This window comes from Eriocheir sinensis, unplaced genomic scaffold (genome assembly GCF_024679095.1).
Source record: "Eriocheir sinensis breed Jianghai 21 unplaced genomic scaffold, ASM2467909v1 Scaffold628, whole genome shotgun sequence".
Classification (NCBI taxonomy): Eukaryota; Metazoa; Arthropoda; class Malacostraca; order Decapoda; family Varunidae; genus Eriocheir; species Eriocheir sinensis.
Genome location: NW_026111974.1, coordinates 213,751 through 230,000, shown reverse-complemented (window position 1 = coordinate 230,000; position 16,250 = coordinate 213,751). Strand labels below are relative to the sequence as shown.

The 16,250-nt window shown below is 39.0% G+C and overlaps 1 protein-coding gene and 3 long non-coding RNA genes across 6 annotated transcripts in view; 2 read left to right on the top strand and 2 right to left on the bottom strand.

Moving 5' to 3' along the window:
- Positions 1-16,250, top strand: part of LOC126993531 (uncharacterized protein ZK1073.1-like) — a 40,385-nt gene that overhangs the window by 19,136 nt on the left and 4,999 nt on the right. Inside the window, exons 5-6 of one of the 2 annotated variants that reach the window (XM_050852672.1) lie at positions 1,127-1,204; positions 9,497-9,508. In XM_050852672.1, coding sequence (XP_050708629.1) covers positions 1,127-1,204; positions 9,497-9,508 — 90 coding nt within the window. The remainder of the gene's footprint in view (positions 1-1,126; positions 1,205-9,496; positions 9,509-16,250) is intronic. The other variant, XM_050852674.1, reaches the window with a different exon arrangement.
- LOC126993533 (uncharacterized) lies at positions 1,211-4,994 on the top strand. Its single transcript, XR_007747891.1, has 2 exons — positions 1,211-4,787; positions 4,933-4,994. It is a non-coding gene; the product is annotated as an uncharacterized LOC126993533 (long non-coding RNA).
- LOC126993535 (uncharacterized) lies at positions 3,870-7,957 on the bottom strand. The gene is made up of 2 exons (XR_007747893.1): positions 6,057-7,957; positions 3,870-5,884 (listed from the first exon to the last, which is right to left on the bottom strand). It is a non-coding gene; the product is annotated as an uncharacterized LOC126993535 (long non-coding RNA).
- On the bottom strand, positions 9,515-16,250 carry LOC126993532 (uncharacterized). Of its 2 annotated transcripts, none has more exons than XR_007747889.1 (3): positions 15,178-16,250; positions 9,884-14,992; positions 9,515-9,814 (listed from the first exon to the last, which is right to left on the bottom strand). It is a non-coding gene; the product is annotated as an uncharacterized LOC126993532 (long non-coding RNA). The 2 variants fall into 2 exon arrangements; XR_007747890.1 differs by having other exon boundaries at positions 9,515-9,952; positions 10,022-14,992.

Below are 16,250 nucleotides of genomic sequence, written 5' to 3'. Positions count from 1 at the left end.
GGAGGAGAAAGGGAAAGGAAAAAATGTCTTGGTCTCGGAGGCGGTCACTACATACCCTTCAGCCTTCGTAACAGCACCCTTAGGCCACCAAAATGAAAATAAGAAAAAAAAGCAGCTAATTTCAGGGAGGAGAAAGGGAAAGGAAAAAATGTCTTGGTCTCGGAGGCGGTCACTACATACCCTTCAGCCTTCGTAACAGCCCCCTTAGGCCACCAAAATGAAAATCAGAAAAAAACAGCCAGGGATTAAGTGAAAATAAGTGACTTTATTGCAATTAGGAAAGTTACATAGTACTGAAAAGAAAAGTGTGTGAACAAGAAGGAAAGAGAAGCGATACAAAGCGTTGCAGGTCAAAAGAAGGAGGGAAAGGAAAAAGGGTCTTGGTCTAGGAGGCGGTCAGTACATACCCTTCAGCCTTCGTAACGGCACCCAAATTAAAAAATAAAAACCTAGCCAGTTCCAGGGAGGGAGAACAATTGCACGAGTCTACCCTACGCCATACACACCGCCCTGGCTCTCTCAAAACTCCCTAATGCATTCTGTTGTTCCTTTGGTTCCTTTTGTGTAAGATTTTTGGCCCCTAACAGAAATGCCAACACTGGTCACATATCCCTCGAACACCCTTTTATTTTGCTTTGTTCTCTCTCTCTCTCTCTCTCTCTCTCTCTCTCTCTCTCTCTCTCTCTCTCTCTCTCTCTCTCTCTCTCTCTCTCTATACCATTCTTTTATTTATCTTTTTGAGAGAGAGAGAGAGAGAGAGAGAGAGAGAGAGAGAGAGACTTTCGGAGCGATGGTTCTACAGGGTTCTATATGATTCCAATCCCATATGTAAGACCCTGATCCCTTATAAAAACCATCCGATACCCTATACTAGGCTTCAGTCCCTTGTGCAAGATAGTCTACTCAAATACATACAAGGTTTCGATACCCTCTTAAAGGTTCTAATCCCATATAATAGACTTCGATCCCCTAACAGAGGTTCTAATCCCCTATAATAGACCGATCCCCCTAACAGAGGTTCTAATCCCCTATAATAGACTTCGATCCCCCTAACAGAGGTTCTAATCCCCTATAATAGACTTCAATCCCCCTAACAGAGGTTCTAATCCCCTTCCGCCCTCCGCAGATCATCTCCTGGAAGCTGAACAGTGTTGGAATGCACCCGACCGCTGAACAGTACCTCATCTTCCACAAGTTTGGCCATGTAAGTATTAGCTTATGACTATTAATTATGGCTATTATTAAGACTACTATTATTACTATAGCTAGGACCACTATCATTACTGTTATCAATAGCGATGTTTTTCTTAATTACCTCCTCGTGCAGCTAGTGGATGTTGATATTGATGGTAATGATGATGCCGAAGAAGCTGATGATTTTGATGATCCTGAGGAAGATGAAGGTTATTTAAAGGTGAAGGAGATTTCTTATATATCAGGTGTTCCTACATAGATAAAAAAAAATGGTCTATAGGAGGTGCATATCTAATTTCCCTGTTTTTTCCTTTCATTTTTTCTCTCATTAAATTTTCCCTCGGCAAGTCTAGTCGAGGACGAGTGAATGAAGGCTTGCTAATGTTACTTTTTCCCTCATTAAATTTTCCTTCGGCAAGTCTAGTCGAAAACGAGTGAATGAAGGCTTGCTAATGTTACTTTTTCTCATTAAATTTTCCTTCGGCAAGTCTAGTCGAGGACGAGTGAATGAAGGCTTGCTAATACCCTTAATTTTCTATGTTATTTGTGTAGCCAGTCACTAAGAACAGTCTAATTGGTTCCTGTATGACAACCCAGTGAAGTCACCAAGCCATGATCGCATTGCTTCAATCAATTAAAAACGTTTCTAAATCATAATGGTAATTCTGCTCTTCTTTAGTGTGTTCAGAATTGGTGTGTGTGTGTGTGTGTGTGTGTGTGTGTGTGTGTGTGTGTGTGTGTGTGTGTGTGTGTGTGTGTGTGTGTGTGTGTGTGTGTGTGTACGTTCAAACTATTTAAACTTTGATGTATACTATGTGCAGGCTATGGAGAGTTATTTGGCACCCTTGCGGAACGATACATTCTGACACCCCACTCGAGGAATTTTAAACAAGCAAGTAACAATATATAGGGTCAGTTTCATAGGCCAACACAGTGCCACTATAAGCCCCCTAACCATGCTAAATCACATACACCCTTGTGGAACGATACATTCTGACGCCCCACTCGAGGGATTTTAAACAAGGGTCAGTTTCATAGACCAACTTCCCTCCCCTTCTGTCTCTCTCTGGCATATGACCACAGATGTTGCGCCGACTAAACGAAACTTTCCAACTTCATAGTCCAACACAGTGTCATTACAAGCCCCCTAACCATGCTAAGTGATTCTACACAGTTCATAGTGTTAACGGTTTCTCCTCAGTGCTGTACCAAATGAGACTTCCCATGTAATATCCTCAAATTTGTTAGCATATTATGAATGCCAAATTTGACGCTGAATGAGAAAGTATCATTACAAGCTCCCTAATGAAACTAAATGATTCTATACAGTTCATAATGTTCACGGTTTCTCCTCAGCACTGTACCAAATAAGACTTTCCGTGTAATGTCCTCAAATTTGTCAGCATAAGAGCCTGGGTTCGATTCCCGGGCGGAGTGGAAAAATTTGGGCAGCTTTTCCGATACCCTACGCCCCTGTCCACCCAGCAGTGAATGGGTACCAGGTATTAATTGGGGGTTGTGTCCCATCTCCTGGGGTCTGTTCCCTTCTCCTATAAGTCCTTCCCCTTCTGTCTCTCTCCGGCATATGACCACAGTTGTTGCGCCGACCGAACAAAACTTTCCAACTTTTCCGTAAACTTTGGGATTCGGTTCGGGAGCGGGGAAACCTGTTGCATATATTGGACTGTGCGCTGACCCTATTGACTGCTATAGTTACCCTGTGTTGCCCTTCAGGAATTTCTTAACATCATTGATAAATACAACAAGTGTTTACGAGTGTCCCAAGTGAGCGTAACAAAGTGTATCGGACAGCAAGGGGTGCCAAGTGGTTTTCAAAGTGTCGATATTGTGAAGAAGGTGTTTTTTGAGTGTGTGTGTGTGTGTGTAGGTGTGTTTGTGTGTTAATATATGTATATGTATGTATGTATTCAATGGTGTGTTTGTATGTGTTTGTGTGTGTGTGTATTGGTGTGTGTGTGTGTGTGTGTGTGTGTGTATGTGAGAGAGAGAGAGAGAGAGAGAGAGAGAGAGAGAGAGAGAGAGAGAGAGACTGGAGGAGAAGGTAACGGAAAAAAATATGGAATGAGAGAGAGAGAGAGAGAGAGAGAGAGAGAGAGAGAGAGAGTTAGAGAAAGGAGAGAATGACACACTCTCGCTTTATTTCAGATGCTCTCACAGGTAGCTGAGGGAACACCTGGAACCACTTACCCCTCCCTTTCACTTTCCTTCACCCCTTTCACTTTCCTTCAGCCCTCCCTTTCTCTTTCCTTCACCCTCCTTCTTTTTCCCTCCCCTCCCTCTCTTTCCTTAATCCCCCTCTTCCTCTTCTCTTTCTTTTATCCCATTTCTCACTCTATCTTTCTCATTTCTTTATCTTCTTCCTTTCTCTCTCTCGTCCTCCTCTCCTTCTCCCTATTCTTTATTCTCTCCTCCTTCGCTCTCTCCTCCTCCTTCCCACTTCTTGTATCCTCCTCCGCCTCCTCCTCCTCCTCCTCTTCATCTTCCTAACCTTGCCTATTTCCTTTTCCTCCTCCTCCTCCTCCTCTTCTCCATCCTTGCCTCCTCCTATTCTGAATTATCTACTCTTCCTCCTCCTCCTCCTCCTCTTCACTATCCTTTCTCTCCTATTTCTCCTCCTCTTGAATCCATATCCTCTCCTTTCCTTACTCCTTTCCTTCTGCTCCTACATCCTTATCCTTTTCTTTACATATCCTTTTCCTCCTTTTTTCCCTTTCCTTCCCCTCCTTCTCCTATCCTCAATCCCTTCTCCTCCTTCGCTTCCATCCTTGTCCTTCCCCACCCCCTTAGCTAACAGATTGCTGCGGTTCCCCCTTAAAACTGCCTTGGCTGTTGCCCGTATCAATGGGTGTAATGCATAGATGAATGGGAGAGCAAGGAGGAGGAGGAGGAGGAGGAAGGGGAGGTGATAGGAAGAGCAATGGGTAGGAAACTATCAATCTTGGAGCAATGTTAGGAGAGAAGATTTGCCCGTTAGAGGAAGGAAGGAAGGGAGGAGAAATTAATAAAAGAATTGAGTTACTAAAGAAAGGAATGGGGAGTGAGGAGGAAGGGAAGGAGATAGGCAAAGCATTAGGGTGGAAACTATCAATCTCGGAGCAATGTTAGAGAGAGAAGGTTTGTCTGTTAGAGGAAGGAAGGAAGGAGAAATTAATAAAAGAATGATTGAGTTACTGAAGAAAGGAATGAAGGCGTGAGGAGGAAGAGAAGGAGATAGGCAAAGCATTAGGGTGGAAACTGAATCTCGGAGCAATGTTAGGAGAGAAGGTTTGTCCGTTTGAGGAAGGAAGGAAGGAAGAAGAAATTAATAAAAGAATGATTGAGTTACTGAAGAAAGGAATGAGGGAGTGAGGAGGAAGAGAAGGAGATAGGGAAAGCATTAGGGTGGAAACTGAATCTCGGAGCAATGTTAGGAGAGAAGGTTTGTCCGTTTGAGGAAGGAAGGAAGGAAGAAGAAATTAATAAAAGAATGATTGAGTTACTGAAGAAAGGAATGAGGGAGTGAGGAGGAAGAGAAGGAGATAGGGAAAGCATTAGGGTGGAAACTGAATCTCGGAGCAATGTTAGGAGAGAAGGTTTTCCATTTGAGGAAGGAAGGAGAAATTAATAAAAGAATGATTGAGTTACTAAAGAAAGGAATGAAGGAGTGAGGAGGAAGAGAAGGAGATAGGTAAAGCATTAGGGTGAAAACTGAATCTCGGAGCAATGTTAGGAGAGAAGGTTTGTCCGTTTGAGGAAGGAAGGAAGGAAGGAGAAATTAATAAAAGAATGATCGAGTTACTGAAGAAAGGAATGAGGGAGTGAGGAGGAAGGGAAGGAGATAGGGAAAGCAATGAGGGAAAACTGGCAATCTCGTAGCTGTGTTAGAGAGAAGGTTTGCCCGTTAGAGGAAGCAATGAAAGCAATGAAGTAGAAATGTAGAAACTGACACATGAATGAAAGTAAGTCGAAGGAATGTTGTAAAATTAAATAAAACAAAAAAATTACAAAAGAAGGAAATCGGAATATAAACAAAAGAATACCATTGATGAGAAGGCCAAATTAAGACTTACAAACAGTACTAAATAGGATAACAGAACATATATCTGAGGGGTTGGTCTTTCCCATAAACCAGTCATCAAAATATACATCCATTGTCTAGAATATAAGAGGAGGAGGAGGAAGAAGAAGAAATAGGTTAGTGGTATCAATGGAGTATAGGACCTTCCCCCCTCCTGCCCCTCCCCCCCCTAACAGAATTCAGAACTACCATACATAAGGGCTATTTTCCTATGCATCATCAGGGTATAAACAGCCAAGGCACGTCCAAGGGGGGGACCCATATGAGTGTGTGCGCGCGTGTGTGCAAGATTTGATGTGTTGACAATTGGTGTTATTATCATTATTATTGTTGTTATTAATGTTATTACTGTTGTTCTTCCCTCCATTACCACTGTTGTGTTGGCCTGTTACAGTGAGTGTCAAATGCGGGAACGTTACCATGGATTTTTTTTTTCCATACGAGATGGTGGTAGTATAAAAAATGAGCGTCTTGTGTGCGAGGAGCAGAAACAATACCATAGATTTTTTTCCATACGAGATGGCGGTAGTATAAATATTGTGGTGTGTGTGTGAGAAGGAGCGGAAACAATACCAGTCACTTATCAGATGTCGAGGAGAAGACACACACTACCTGATTGCTTTCTTTCCCCACGTGGGCAAAAGTGCATCTGAAAACCTTATGGCATTGCTTATAAGACTCATCTGATGTAGTTTAAAAGAGCGTATGTCATGGTTAGAAGGAGTATGTTACAATATCAGTAATCTTCAATCACTGAGCATATGTCGAGGAGAAGACACCCTACCTGATTGCTTTCTTTTCCCATGTGAGCAAAAGTGCATCAGAAAACCTTATGGCATTGCTTATAAGACGCATCTGATGTAGTTTAAAAGAGCGTATGTCATGGTTAGAAGGAGTATGTTACAATATCAGTAATCTTCAATCACTTAGCATATGTCGAGGAGAAGACACCCTACCTGATTGCTTTCTTTTCCCACGTGGGCGAAAGTGCGTCTAAAGAGCTTATGGCATTGCTTATAAGACGCATCTGATGTAGTTTAAAAGAGCGTATGTCATGGTAAGAAGGAGTATGTTACGATATCAGTAATCTTCAATCACTGAGCATATGTCGAGGAGAAGACACACCCTACCTGATTGCTTTCTTTTCCCACGTGGGCAAAAGTGCATCTGAAGAGCTCATGGCATTGCTTATAAGACGCATCTGATGTAGTTTAAAAGAGCGTATGTCATGGTAAGGAGTATGTTACGATATGGTCTAAAGGGAACGTTACCATGGGTTTTTTCTCATACAAGCTGGCAGTAGTGTAAAAATTGTGGCGTGTGTGCGAGAAGGAACGGAAACAATGCCATATATCGTTTCTCTGTTATGAAATGTCCTCCTTTGCATATTATTTGTTTTGAGAGGACGTAAAGGAACGGTTTGTCATTCTCCGCTGTCCTGTAACGAGACTTTGCATATTATAACTCCTCCCTTTGTTTTGAGAGGACGTAAAGGAACAGTTTGTCATTCTCCGCTGTCCTGTAACGAGACTTTGCATATTATGACTCCTCCCTTTGTTTTGAGAGGACGTAAAGGAACAGTTTGTCATTCTCCACTGTCCTGTAACGAGACTTTGCATATTATGACTCCTCCCTTTGTTTTGAGAGGACGTAAAGGAACAGTTTGTCATTCTCCGCTGTTCTGTAATGAGACTTTGCATATTATAACTCCTCCCTTTGTTTTGAGAGGACGTAAAGGAACAGTTTGTCATTCTCCGCTGTTCTGTAATGAGACTTTGCATATTATAACTCCTCCCTTTGTTTTGAGAGGACGTAAAGGAACGGTTTGTCATTCTCCGCTGTCCTGTAACGAGACTTTGCATATTATAACTCCTCCCTTTGTTTTGAGAGGACGTAAAGGAACGGTCTGTCATTCTCTGCTGTCCTGTGGCGAGACCAGCCTTCGACACTCACTGAAATGGGCTATACCACTACTATTACTACTACTACTACATCTACTACTGTTGCTGCTGCTGTTGCTGTTACTACTACTACTACTACTGCTATTACTGTTACTACTGCATCATTGTTTTTGTCTTTCAGTCGCTCGGTTAATGGCTGTTGTTGCTGATAAAAAATGACGTTGTTTTGACATTAGCGCGATCACTGTTGTTGTTGTCGATGTTTTTTTATTACTATTACTCCTACTATTACTATTACTGCTCTTTCCTCCTTTTCTTTTTTTTTTTTTTTTCTTATCTGACTCTGAAATTCCGTTAGGCTGTTCTGTTACCTCCAGTGTGCGTGCGTATGTGTGTGTGTCGGTGTGTGTGTGTGTGTGTGTGTGCCTGTCTTGGGGGTAACGTTCCAGCCTCACCTGTGCCCGCCCTAACGAGGCATCAATAAGGTGTTTCTTGTTGTACCTCCAGACGTGTTGCTGACGTGTTGTGTGTTGCGAGTGTTTCCTCATTCTCATAACTCGCCAGTGTGTTTTTTGAGGATTTTTTGATAATATTTACATCTGGTCTTTTTTTTTTTCTTTTTTTTTTCCCCTTTTTGTGTCAAGATTTTTACCCCTGTTGTTCTTAGTCTCTCTCTCTCTCTCTCTCTCTCTCTCTCTCTCTCTCTCTCTCTCTCTCTCTCTCTCTCTCTCTCGCTCTTCTATTTTTCATATTTTTTTTTTAATTTCGATTCAATATTTCTCTTTCTTTTCTCCTTCATTCTTTCTCTCTCTCTCTCTCTCTCTCTCTCTCTCTCTCTCTCTCTCTCTCTCTCTCTCTCTCTCTTCTATTTTTCATATTTTTTCTACTTTCAATTCAATATTTCTTCCTCTATTCAGTTTTTTTTTTTTTTTTTTTTTTTTTTTAATTTTAACGATAGTACCTTTTTTTTGTATTCTTCTGGTTTTTTTTTTATTCTCTTTATTTTATTTTGCTTGTCGTATTTTTTCAGCTTTATTTTGCGCATTATTTTACTCTTTGATAATTTTGCTTTTCTCCGAAGTTTCACAGCTTGTTAATTTACTACTATAATTTTTTCTTGCCCTATTATTTTCAGCTTTTATTTTTATACTTTATTAATTTTACTGTTGTATTTGATTTTGCTCCACACTTTCTTTCTTCCAGCTCTCATTTTTATTGATTTACAGCTTGGTACTTTTTTTTCTAATATTTTTTCTGCCGTTAAATTTTTCAGTATCATTTATTTTTTTGCCTTTTCTTAATTTCTTGGTTTCTATTAAAATCTCTATGTTAAATATTTTGCTTATATTTATTTATTTCCAGCTTTTTTTTTTTTTTCATTTCCGGTAATATTTTTTTTCTCGGTTAATTTTTTTGCCTTTTCTTAATTTTTTGGTTTCTGTTAAAATTTCTTAATTCTTTGCTTAGTATTGATTGATTTTCCTGCAGTATTTTCCTTATAACTAAATTCTTTGCTGTATATTGATTGATTTCCTGCAGTAGTCTCCCCTTAATAATTTTTTTAGTTTGTTAAAAAATCTCTCTTAAATATTTTGCTTGTTTTCTCTTATTTTGGTTTCTTGCAGTATCTCCCCTTAATGATTTTCTTTGCTTAATATTGATTGATTTCCTGCAGTATTTTCCCCTTAATCATTTTCTTTGCTATGTATTGATTTTCTCGCAGTATCCCCCCTTAATAATTTTCTTTGCTATGTATTGATTTTCTCGCAGTATCCCCCCTTAATAATTTTCTTTGCTTCCTTTAATGAAAATCTTGTAAAACATTTCCTTGATTATTATATTATTTTGTGCCACTTTTTATTTTCCTTTTTCTCATTTATTTTCCTGATTATTATTTCTCTTTTTCTTTTTTTCTCTTTCAAAATTATTTCTCTTTTTCTTTTTATTCCTTTATTTATTTTTTCTTGTGCCTTATTTTCTTTACGTCTCTCTCTCTCTCTCTCTCTCTCTCTCTCTCTCTCTCTCTCTCTCTCTCTCTCTCTCTCTCTCTCTCTCTCTCTCTCTCTCTCTCTCTCTCTCTCTCTCTCTCTCTCTCTCTCTCTCTCTCAGGTGCCTTCATTTATCTCTAGTTTCTTTAATATTCCTTTCTTTTATCTCAATTTTTTTCATGTATATCTTCTTCTCTGTTTATTATTCCCCCTCTCCCTCTCTCTCTCCCTCTCCCCCATTGTGTATTAATATATTTACGCTGTCGTGATAAACAAACATTTGCCTTTCTCCTCTCCTCACCCCTGTCTCCTGTCTTGTGTATTGGACGGCGCAGCGCTTGATTGAGGTATTGTAGTCTTGTAGAGCCGATTCTTGCTCTAATTCCTCCATAAACCCGGACTCTAATCCTCTAACTCCAGCTTCTAACTCGCTAACTGCAATCGCTTCACTCTATACCGCTCTTTGCTGTGATTCTGAAACCTTTTGTCTGTGTTCGTGTTCTCGGCTTTTGGGTCTCACGGCTTTATTTTCCAAGGCCACAGAGGAGGGTAGTTGGGTTTCCATGAGTGTGTTTTTATGTTCATGGTGTGGAAGCCTTGTCAAACTATCACTGAGCTCGTAAAACTACCCTTGGAAATACCCACACAACAACCTCTCGGAAAGTCTTGCCAAACTATCACTAGGCTCATAAAACTACCCATGGCAATACCCACACAACAACCTCTATCAAAGCCTTACCAAACTATTACTAGGCTCATAAAATTACCCATGGAAACACCAACACAACAACCTCTACCAAAGCCTTATCAAACTATCACTAGGCTCACAAAACTTCCCATGGAAACACCAACACAACAACCTCTACCAAAGCCTTGCCAAACTATCACTAGGCTCACAAAACTACCCATGGAAATACCAACACAACAACCTCTACCAAAGCCTTGCCAAACTATCACTAGGCTCACAAAACTACCCATGGAAACACCAACACAACAACCTCTACCAAAGCCTTGCCAAACTATCACTAGGCTCACAAAACTACCCATGGAAACACCAACACAACAACCTCTACCAAAGCCTTGCCAAACTATCACTAGGCTCATAAAACTACCCATGGAAACACCAACACAACAACCTCTACCAAAGCCTTGTCAAATGAAGGTGTGTGAGCTCCCGAAAGTCTGAAAATATGGACCGTAGATTCACACGAACATGTTTCTTCTGGCATTTCTGTGTGTTAATTACCGGTGAGAGAGTCTTGGGGTAGTTGTGCAGTTTCTCCGTGGACGTGAGATGGAGGAGAGAGGTACGGAGACTCGACACAATTCCCAGAAGCGTCTCGTAATGGTGGAAAAATATTGAGAGATGCCAGAGGTCGTGTTTGTGTGATAATGCTTTCTGATGTTAATTCTGGCTTCCTCCTCCTGCTCTCCTCCTCTTCCTCCTCCTCTTAATATAGTCTTCTCTGCCTCCCCTTCTATTATCCTCCTCCCCTTCCTCCTCCTGCTGCTCATTTGAATCCGAACGTTCCCTCTCCTCCTCTTCCTCCTCCTCTTAATATAGTCTTCTCTGCCTCCTCTTCTATTATCCTCCTCCCCTTCCTCCTCCTCCTCCTCATAATTATGAATCCGAACGTTCCCTCTCCTCCTCTTAATATAGTCCTCTCTGCCTCCTCTTCCTCTTCCTCCATTCCATATTTCAGCTTATTTATCCTCCTCCTCCTCCTCCTCCTCCTCTGGTAGCTAACATGCATGCAGTTGTACGAGTAGATAGATTTGGTGCCTGGAGCTAAATGACAACTGGATTTTTTTTATAATACCACTTGTTTTGTATCGGGTGTAACGCTGCGTCTTTGTCTAACGTCATTCTCTGCGCCCCTTCCCCTCCTCCCCCCCACCACCCCCGTCGCCTCTTGCCCCCCTTCAGAGTCACTCATTTTGCCCCTATAGTGAAATATGTGACTGATTAAGAAGTATACATGTGAAAGAAAGAGGGTATTGTGTCATGTCTCAAGTCGGACCTTTCCCTTTACTCTGTGTGTGTGTGTGTGTGTCCGATTCATAATATTTACAATGCATTACGTAAAATAAATAAAAACGTGGAGTTCTTGCCGTAAGTCGCGAAAGCCTGACCCCAAAGAAGTAATGACGTTATATGGAGAATGTCCGCTGTTACACCTGTACGTATAAATACACGCTACGCACCTTATATACTAACTCACCTGTTCTGTAATTAATAACATTCCGCTTCTCCTGGCGTAGAACTAGATCGCTAACGTTAAACTTTCCTTGCCTTGCCTAATTTTTTTTTTTGTTATTTTCCATCTATAATTCACTACAGCAGTGCCTCGTAATGCCTGGCTTGTCTGACTTAAGTGGCTATTACACTGGGCAAATTTTCCGTGGATCTTCAGTCAAACCACGATTTCCGCTAGCGTGGTTCTAATTTTTCTCATTATTGCTGCTGATGATGATGGTGAGTAATACCGTCGTCCTTCAGTGAAATCTACCGTAGCTTTGGAAGATCGTGGACACGCCAGAAAACCACGGACATATGAGAACCACGCCAGCGGAAATCGTGGTTTGACTAAGGATAATAGCCCCTTTACAGCTCTCTTGACTAGGACACGAGAGCCTATACTGTCCCGTCTGGGTGTTATGTTCGTCTGTCATGTGTCTGTCCTGTCCCGTCCCAGCACCGGCATAGCTTACGAGAGAGGGCTTGACACACGTAACGGAACGGCTGAATCTGCCTCCCTCTCGTGTCTGGTGTTGTGTTTATTTACTTTATCCGATTCTGCACCGCTAGCACAAAAAATAGACTAGTGTACGGTTTTGTCTCTTTTTATTCCTCGCACTCGCATCATTTTAGTCTAGTCGTACTGTTTCATTTTTACGTTTTCTTAGATGTTTGTGTGTTGCCCCGCCTGGCTGTGCGTGTGTGTCCGTGTGTGTGTGTGTGTGTGTGTTTAACCCGGGACCACGGACACGCTAGCACAGCCAAGCGCGGACGTACTTAAATAGAAGGCTTGCTTAAAGTTCTCCCGAGACTGATGAAGCAAGTGATAAGTGATTTTGCTTTAGATGTTAAGAAGGGAGTTTATTACCACCACCACCAACAACAACAACAACAACAAAAACAACACTAACCACACCACTACAACTATAAGTAGAGTTAATACCACTACCACTACTATTACTACTACCACTATCTATGCAATACACTACTCACACCAGTACTATACTTAAAGAGTTAATACCATTACCGCTACTACTACTACTACTACCACTATCTACACTATACACTAACCACACCACTGTTATACTTAGGAGAGTTAATACCACTACCTACACCACTAATCAAAACTTTAGACGCATTGATGGAACACGTAAACACTGATTCCACAAACTGCAACCAGGCTTAGTTTAGATTCAGTTTTTATATTCACGATCATGAAACGTATTCGAGAAATAAACTTGGGAATTAAGTGACGAGAATTATACCACATCAGGGCCAGAATTAAATGATGAAAATTATACCACATCACAGCCAGGCTTCAAACAGTTTACATTCAGTTTTTGTATTCACGCTCACAAAAGTTCTCTGCAAATAATGGCAATAAAAACTCAGATATTAAATGAGGAAAACTATGCCATATCACAACCGGTCTTAAAACAGCTTAGATTCGCTTTCTGTATTCATGATCGTAAAAAAAGCCTAACCGTAAATAATAATAACATAAAATCACATTGAATAAACAAAACCACGCAACAACAAACATCTAAATCGGTCCGTTAACAAAAATACAATACTTCGTACCTATAATACACAAAATTCTGGCGTACTAAAGACCTAAATCAACGTATCCTACACCAGTTGACACCAGACCCACACCTTATCCACACTAACTTGGCACATAAGCCCCTCCCCCTTCCTCAATTAAGCATCCCATTGGTTGGCCCACAAGTAAGCCACGCCCCCTCACCAACCCAGGCTGCATGTGATTGGTGGAGGCTGGGAAAGGCTGGAGTGGGCGGGGCCTATCTTGGCACATAAGCCCCTCCCCCTTCCTCAATTAAGCATCCCATTGGCTGCCCCACAAGTAAACCCCGCCCCCTCACCAACCCAGGCTGCATGTGATTGGTGGAGGCTGGGTTGGAGTGGGCGGGGCTTATCTGCCAAGTTAGTGTGGATAGGAAAATATATATATGTGTATAGACTGAAGCCACAGTGTATATGAGGTGTTTAGTGTATAAGGGGGTGACCTGTCGTTTTAATAGTCTTAAGGATATTGTGTTTTTAAGCGACCAGACTCTGCCCGTCCCACGCCAGCTGAATGTGGGTTAAAATCATACAACTTTAGGCCTAGGAATCACTCTTTTTAAGGTTGATTTTTCCTTAATTTGCGTCACCACACGACCCAGCAAGAATTCAGATGCCCGATGCCAAAAAAATAAAGAAAAGTGAAAAAGAAAAGAAAACAAAACAACAAATCAATATGAAAAATAGAAAAAAACAACAGAACAAAATGTGAAAAAGTAGGAAAAAACAACAAATCGGTATAAAAAACAAAGAAAAAACAACACAATATGAAAAAGGAGGAAAAATCAACAAATCAATATGAAAAAGAAAGAAAAAACAACAAATCAATATGAAAAACAAAAAAAACAAATCAATATGAAGAACAAATAAAAAAATAAAACAATATGAAAAAGTAAAGAAAAAAAAACAGCAAAAAAATATGAAAAAGAAAGAAAAACAACAACAAAATATCGACTTAATTAGCTTGGTCACCCTCTCACACTTAACGCTTCATATATAACAAAACACTAAACCATAAAAACCTAAGTCACACTAAACTCGACTCACCAATACACGTTTTTTTTTTTTTTTTTTTTTTTTTTTTTGAACGACTCACCAATACATGTTTTTTTGTTTGCGTTTTTCCCGCTTCCAAACCAACCATTTAAACACACACTAACCCTAGGCCGTAAGTTGCACCACAGTAAGTACGTACGCTTGTTCACCACACTTGCACTAAATATAAATTAAACCCAAATAAATATCTAACATAAGAAATAATAAAAGGAAGTGAGTATATATTTTTTGGTTCTATGCAAGTGTGTTATTTTATGCTTTCACTTATTTTTTTTTTCCGTAAGTTATACCATGAAATTTGTATATAGTTTTCTTTGGTTGTTGCATTATCCTTTTTTTCCTTTTTTTTTTATTTGCGGACAAAAGCGTGTGTGTGGAATCCTGAACCTTTATGTAAGCAGGATCCAACACCTTTTGTCTGCAAGTTACAGGGTATTTTCACACAAAACACTAAACAGACTGACGTTAAAATCCACATAACTGTTCACTGTTTAATATTTGTACTAACACGATTTTGGGGCAGTGCTAACCGGGCATTACTAATTATACTTTTTGTTTGCTTTGGGGAGCTTTAAAAGAACATAATAACAAAATGGAGATAATTATACACATTTTTATTTAATTCATCAAAGTCTTTGTTATTGTTTGGAGTTAGTCAGAATTTTTCTTTTAACTTGTTCAGTCCATTTTTACAAGTTAACGATTTTTCATAATGACTAAACTGACTTTCTTTTTAACGTTTTAAAATTTTGCTCTTTTAAAACTTAACGTCGAATGGATATTAATTGAATAGAAGCTTTTATAATTGAGCTAACTTTATTTTTTTAACTTTTTAGAATTATACTCTTTTAAAAATTAACCTTGAATGAATATGAGTTAAATAGACGCCTTTCATAATTGAGCTAACTTTATTTTTTTAACTTTTTAGAATTATACTCTTTTAAAAATTAACCTTGAATGAATATGAGTTAAATAGACGCCTTTCATAATTGAGCTAACTTTATTTTTTTAACTTTTTAGAATTATACTCTTTTAAAAATTAACCTTGAATGAATATGAGTTAAATAGACGCCTTTCATAATTGAGCTAACTTTATTTTTTTAACTTTTTAGAATTATACTTTTTAAAAAAATTAACCTTGAATGAATATGAATTAAGTAGACGCCTTTCATAATTGAGCTGACTTTCTTTTTATGACTTTCCCATCAAGATTAAACTCGAGCATGAATTAAAATGAAGCTCAAACACACTTGCTTTTGAAATCGATGAAGTTGCTTTCCGATAATAATAATAATAAAAATAATAACAATAATAATAATAATAATAATAATAATAATAATAATAATACTAATAATAATAATAATAAACGCAGTAAACGATGCTCACGATTATAAAAGTATGACCACAATTTGAGTTACGTATTCACTTTGTATACCGTCACACACACACACACACACACACACACACACACACACACACACACACACACACACACACACACACACACACACACACACAAACACACACACTAAAAAAAATATATAAATAAACTGAAAACAAACACACAAACACACAAATAATGATGAAAAAAATGAAATTGGCACCGATTCCATAACGCAAAAATTTAAATATCAATAAAAAGATAAAATAAGAACAGATTAAACCCCAAAAAATTACACTGTCGCTGATCCTGTAGTGCAAAAAAGAAATATAATAATAATAATAATAAAATAAAACTAAAACCCGGGATAAAAAATTGAACTTGCCTTGACGCTGTTATGCAAAAAATAAAATAAATAAATAAAATAAAATAAAAAAACACAAAAGGAAAACGGAAAAAATAAAATTAAACAAAAGCAAACTATGAAAAAAGAGTAAAGTATAAATTAAAAAAAAACTAATCCAAAATTATATATAAAAAATAAAGTAAAAAAAGAAAAAAAAACGGATAAAAAAAGAGTAAAGTAGAAATAAAAAAAAATACACCAATGATCCAAATTTATAAAAAAAAACTAAATAAAAAAATAAAAAGTAAAATAACCAAAACAAAAGTAAAACAAAAAAACAAGAACCACACTAACAACAACACAACACAACAACAACACACTAAACCACCTCACCTTCCCATCTAATCCACGTCTCTCTCCCTTCCTTCCCGCCCCGTCACGCTCCGCCCCATGCCGCTCCACCTCCTCGGCCCCGCTCCGCCC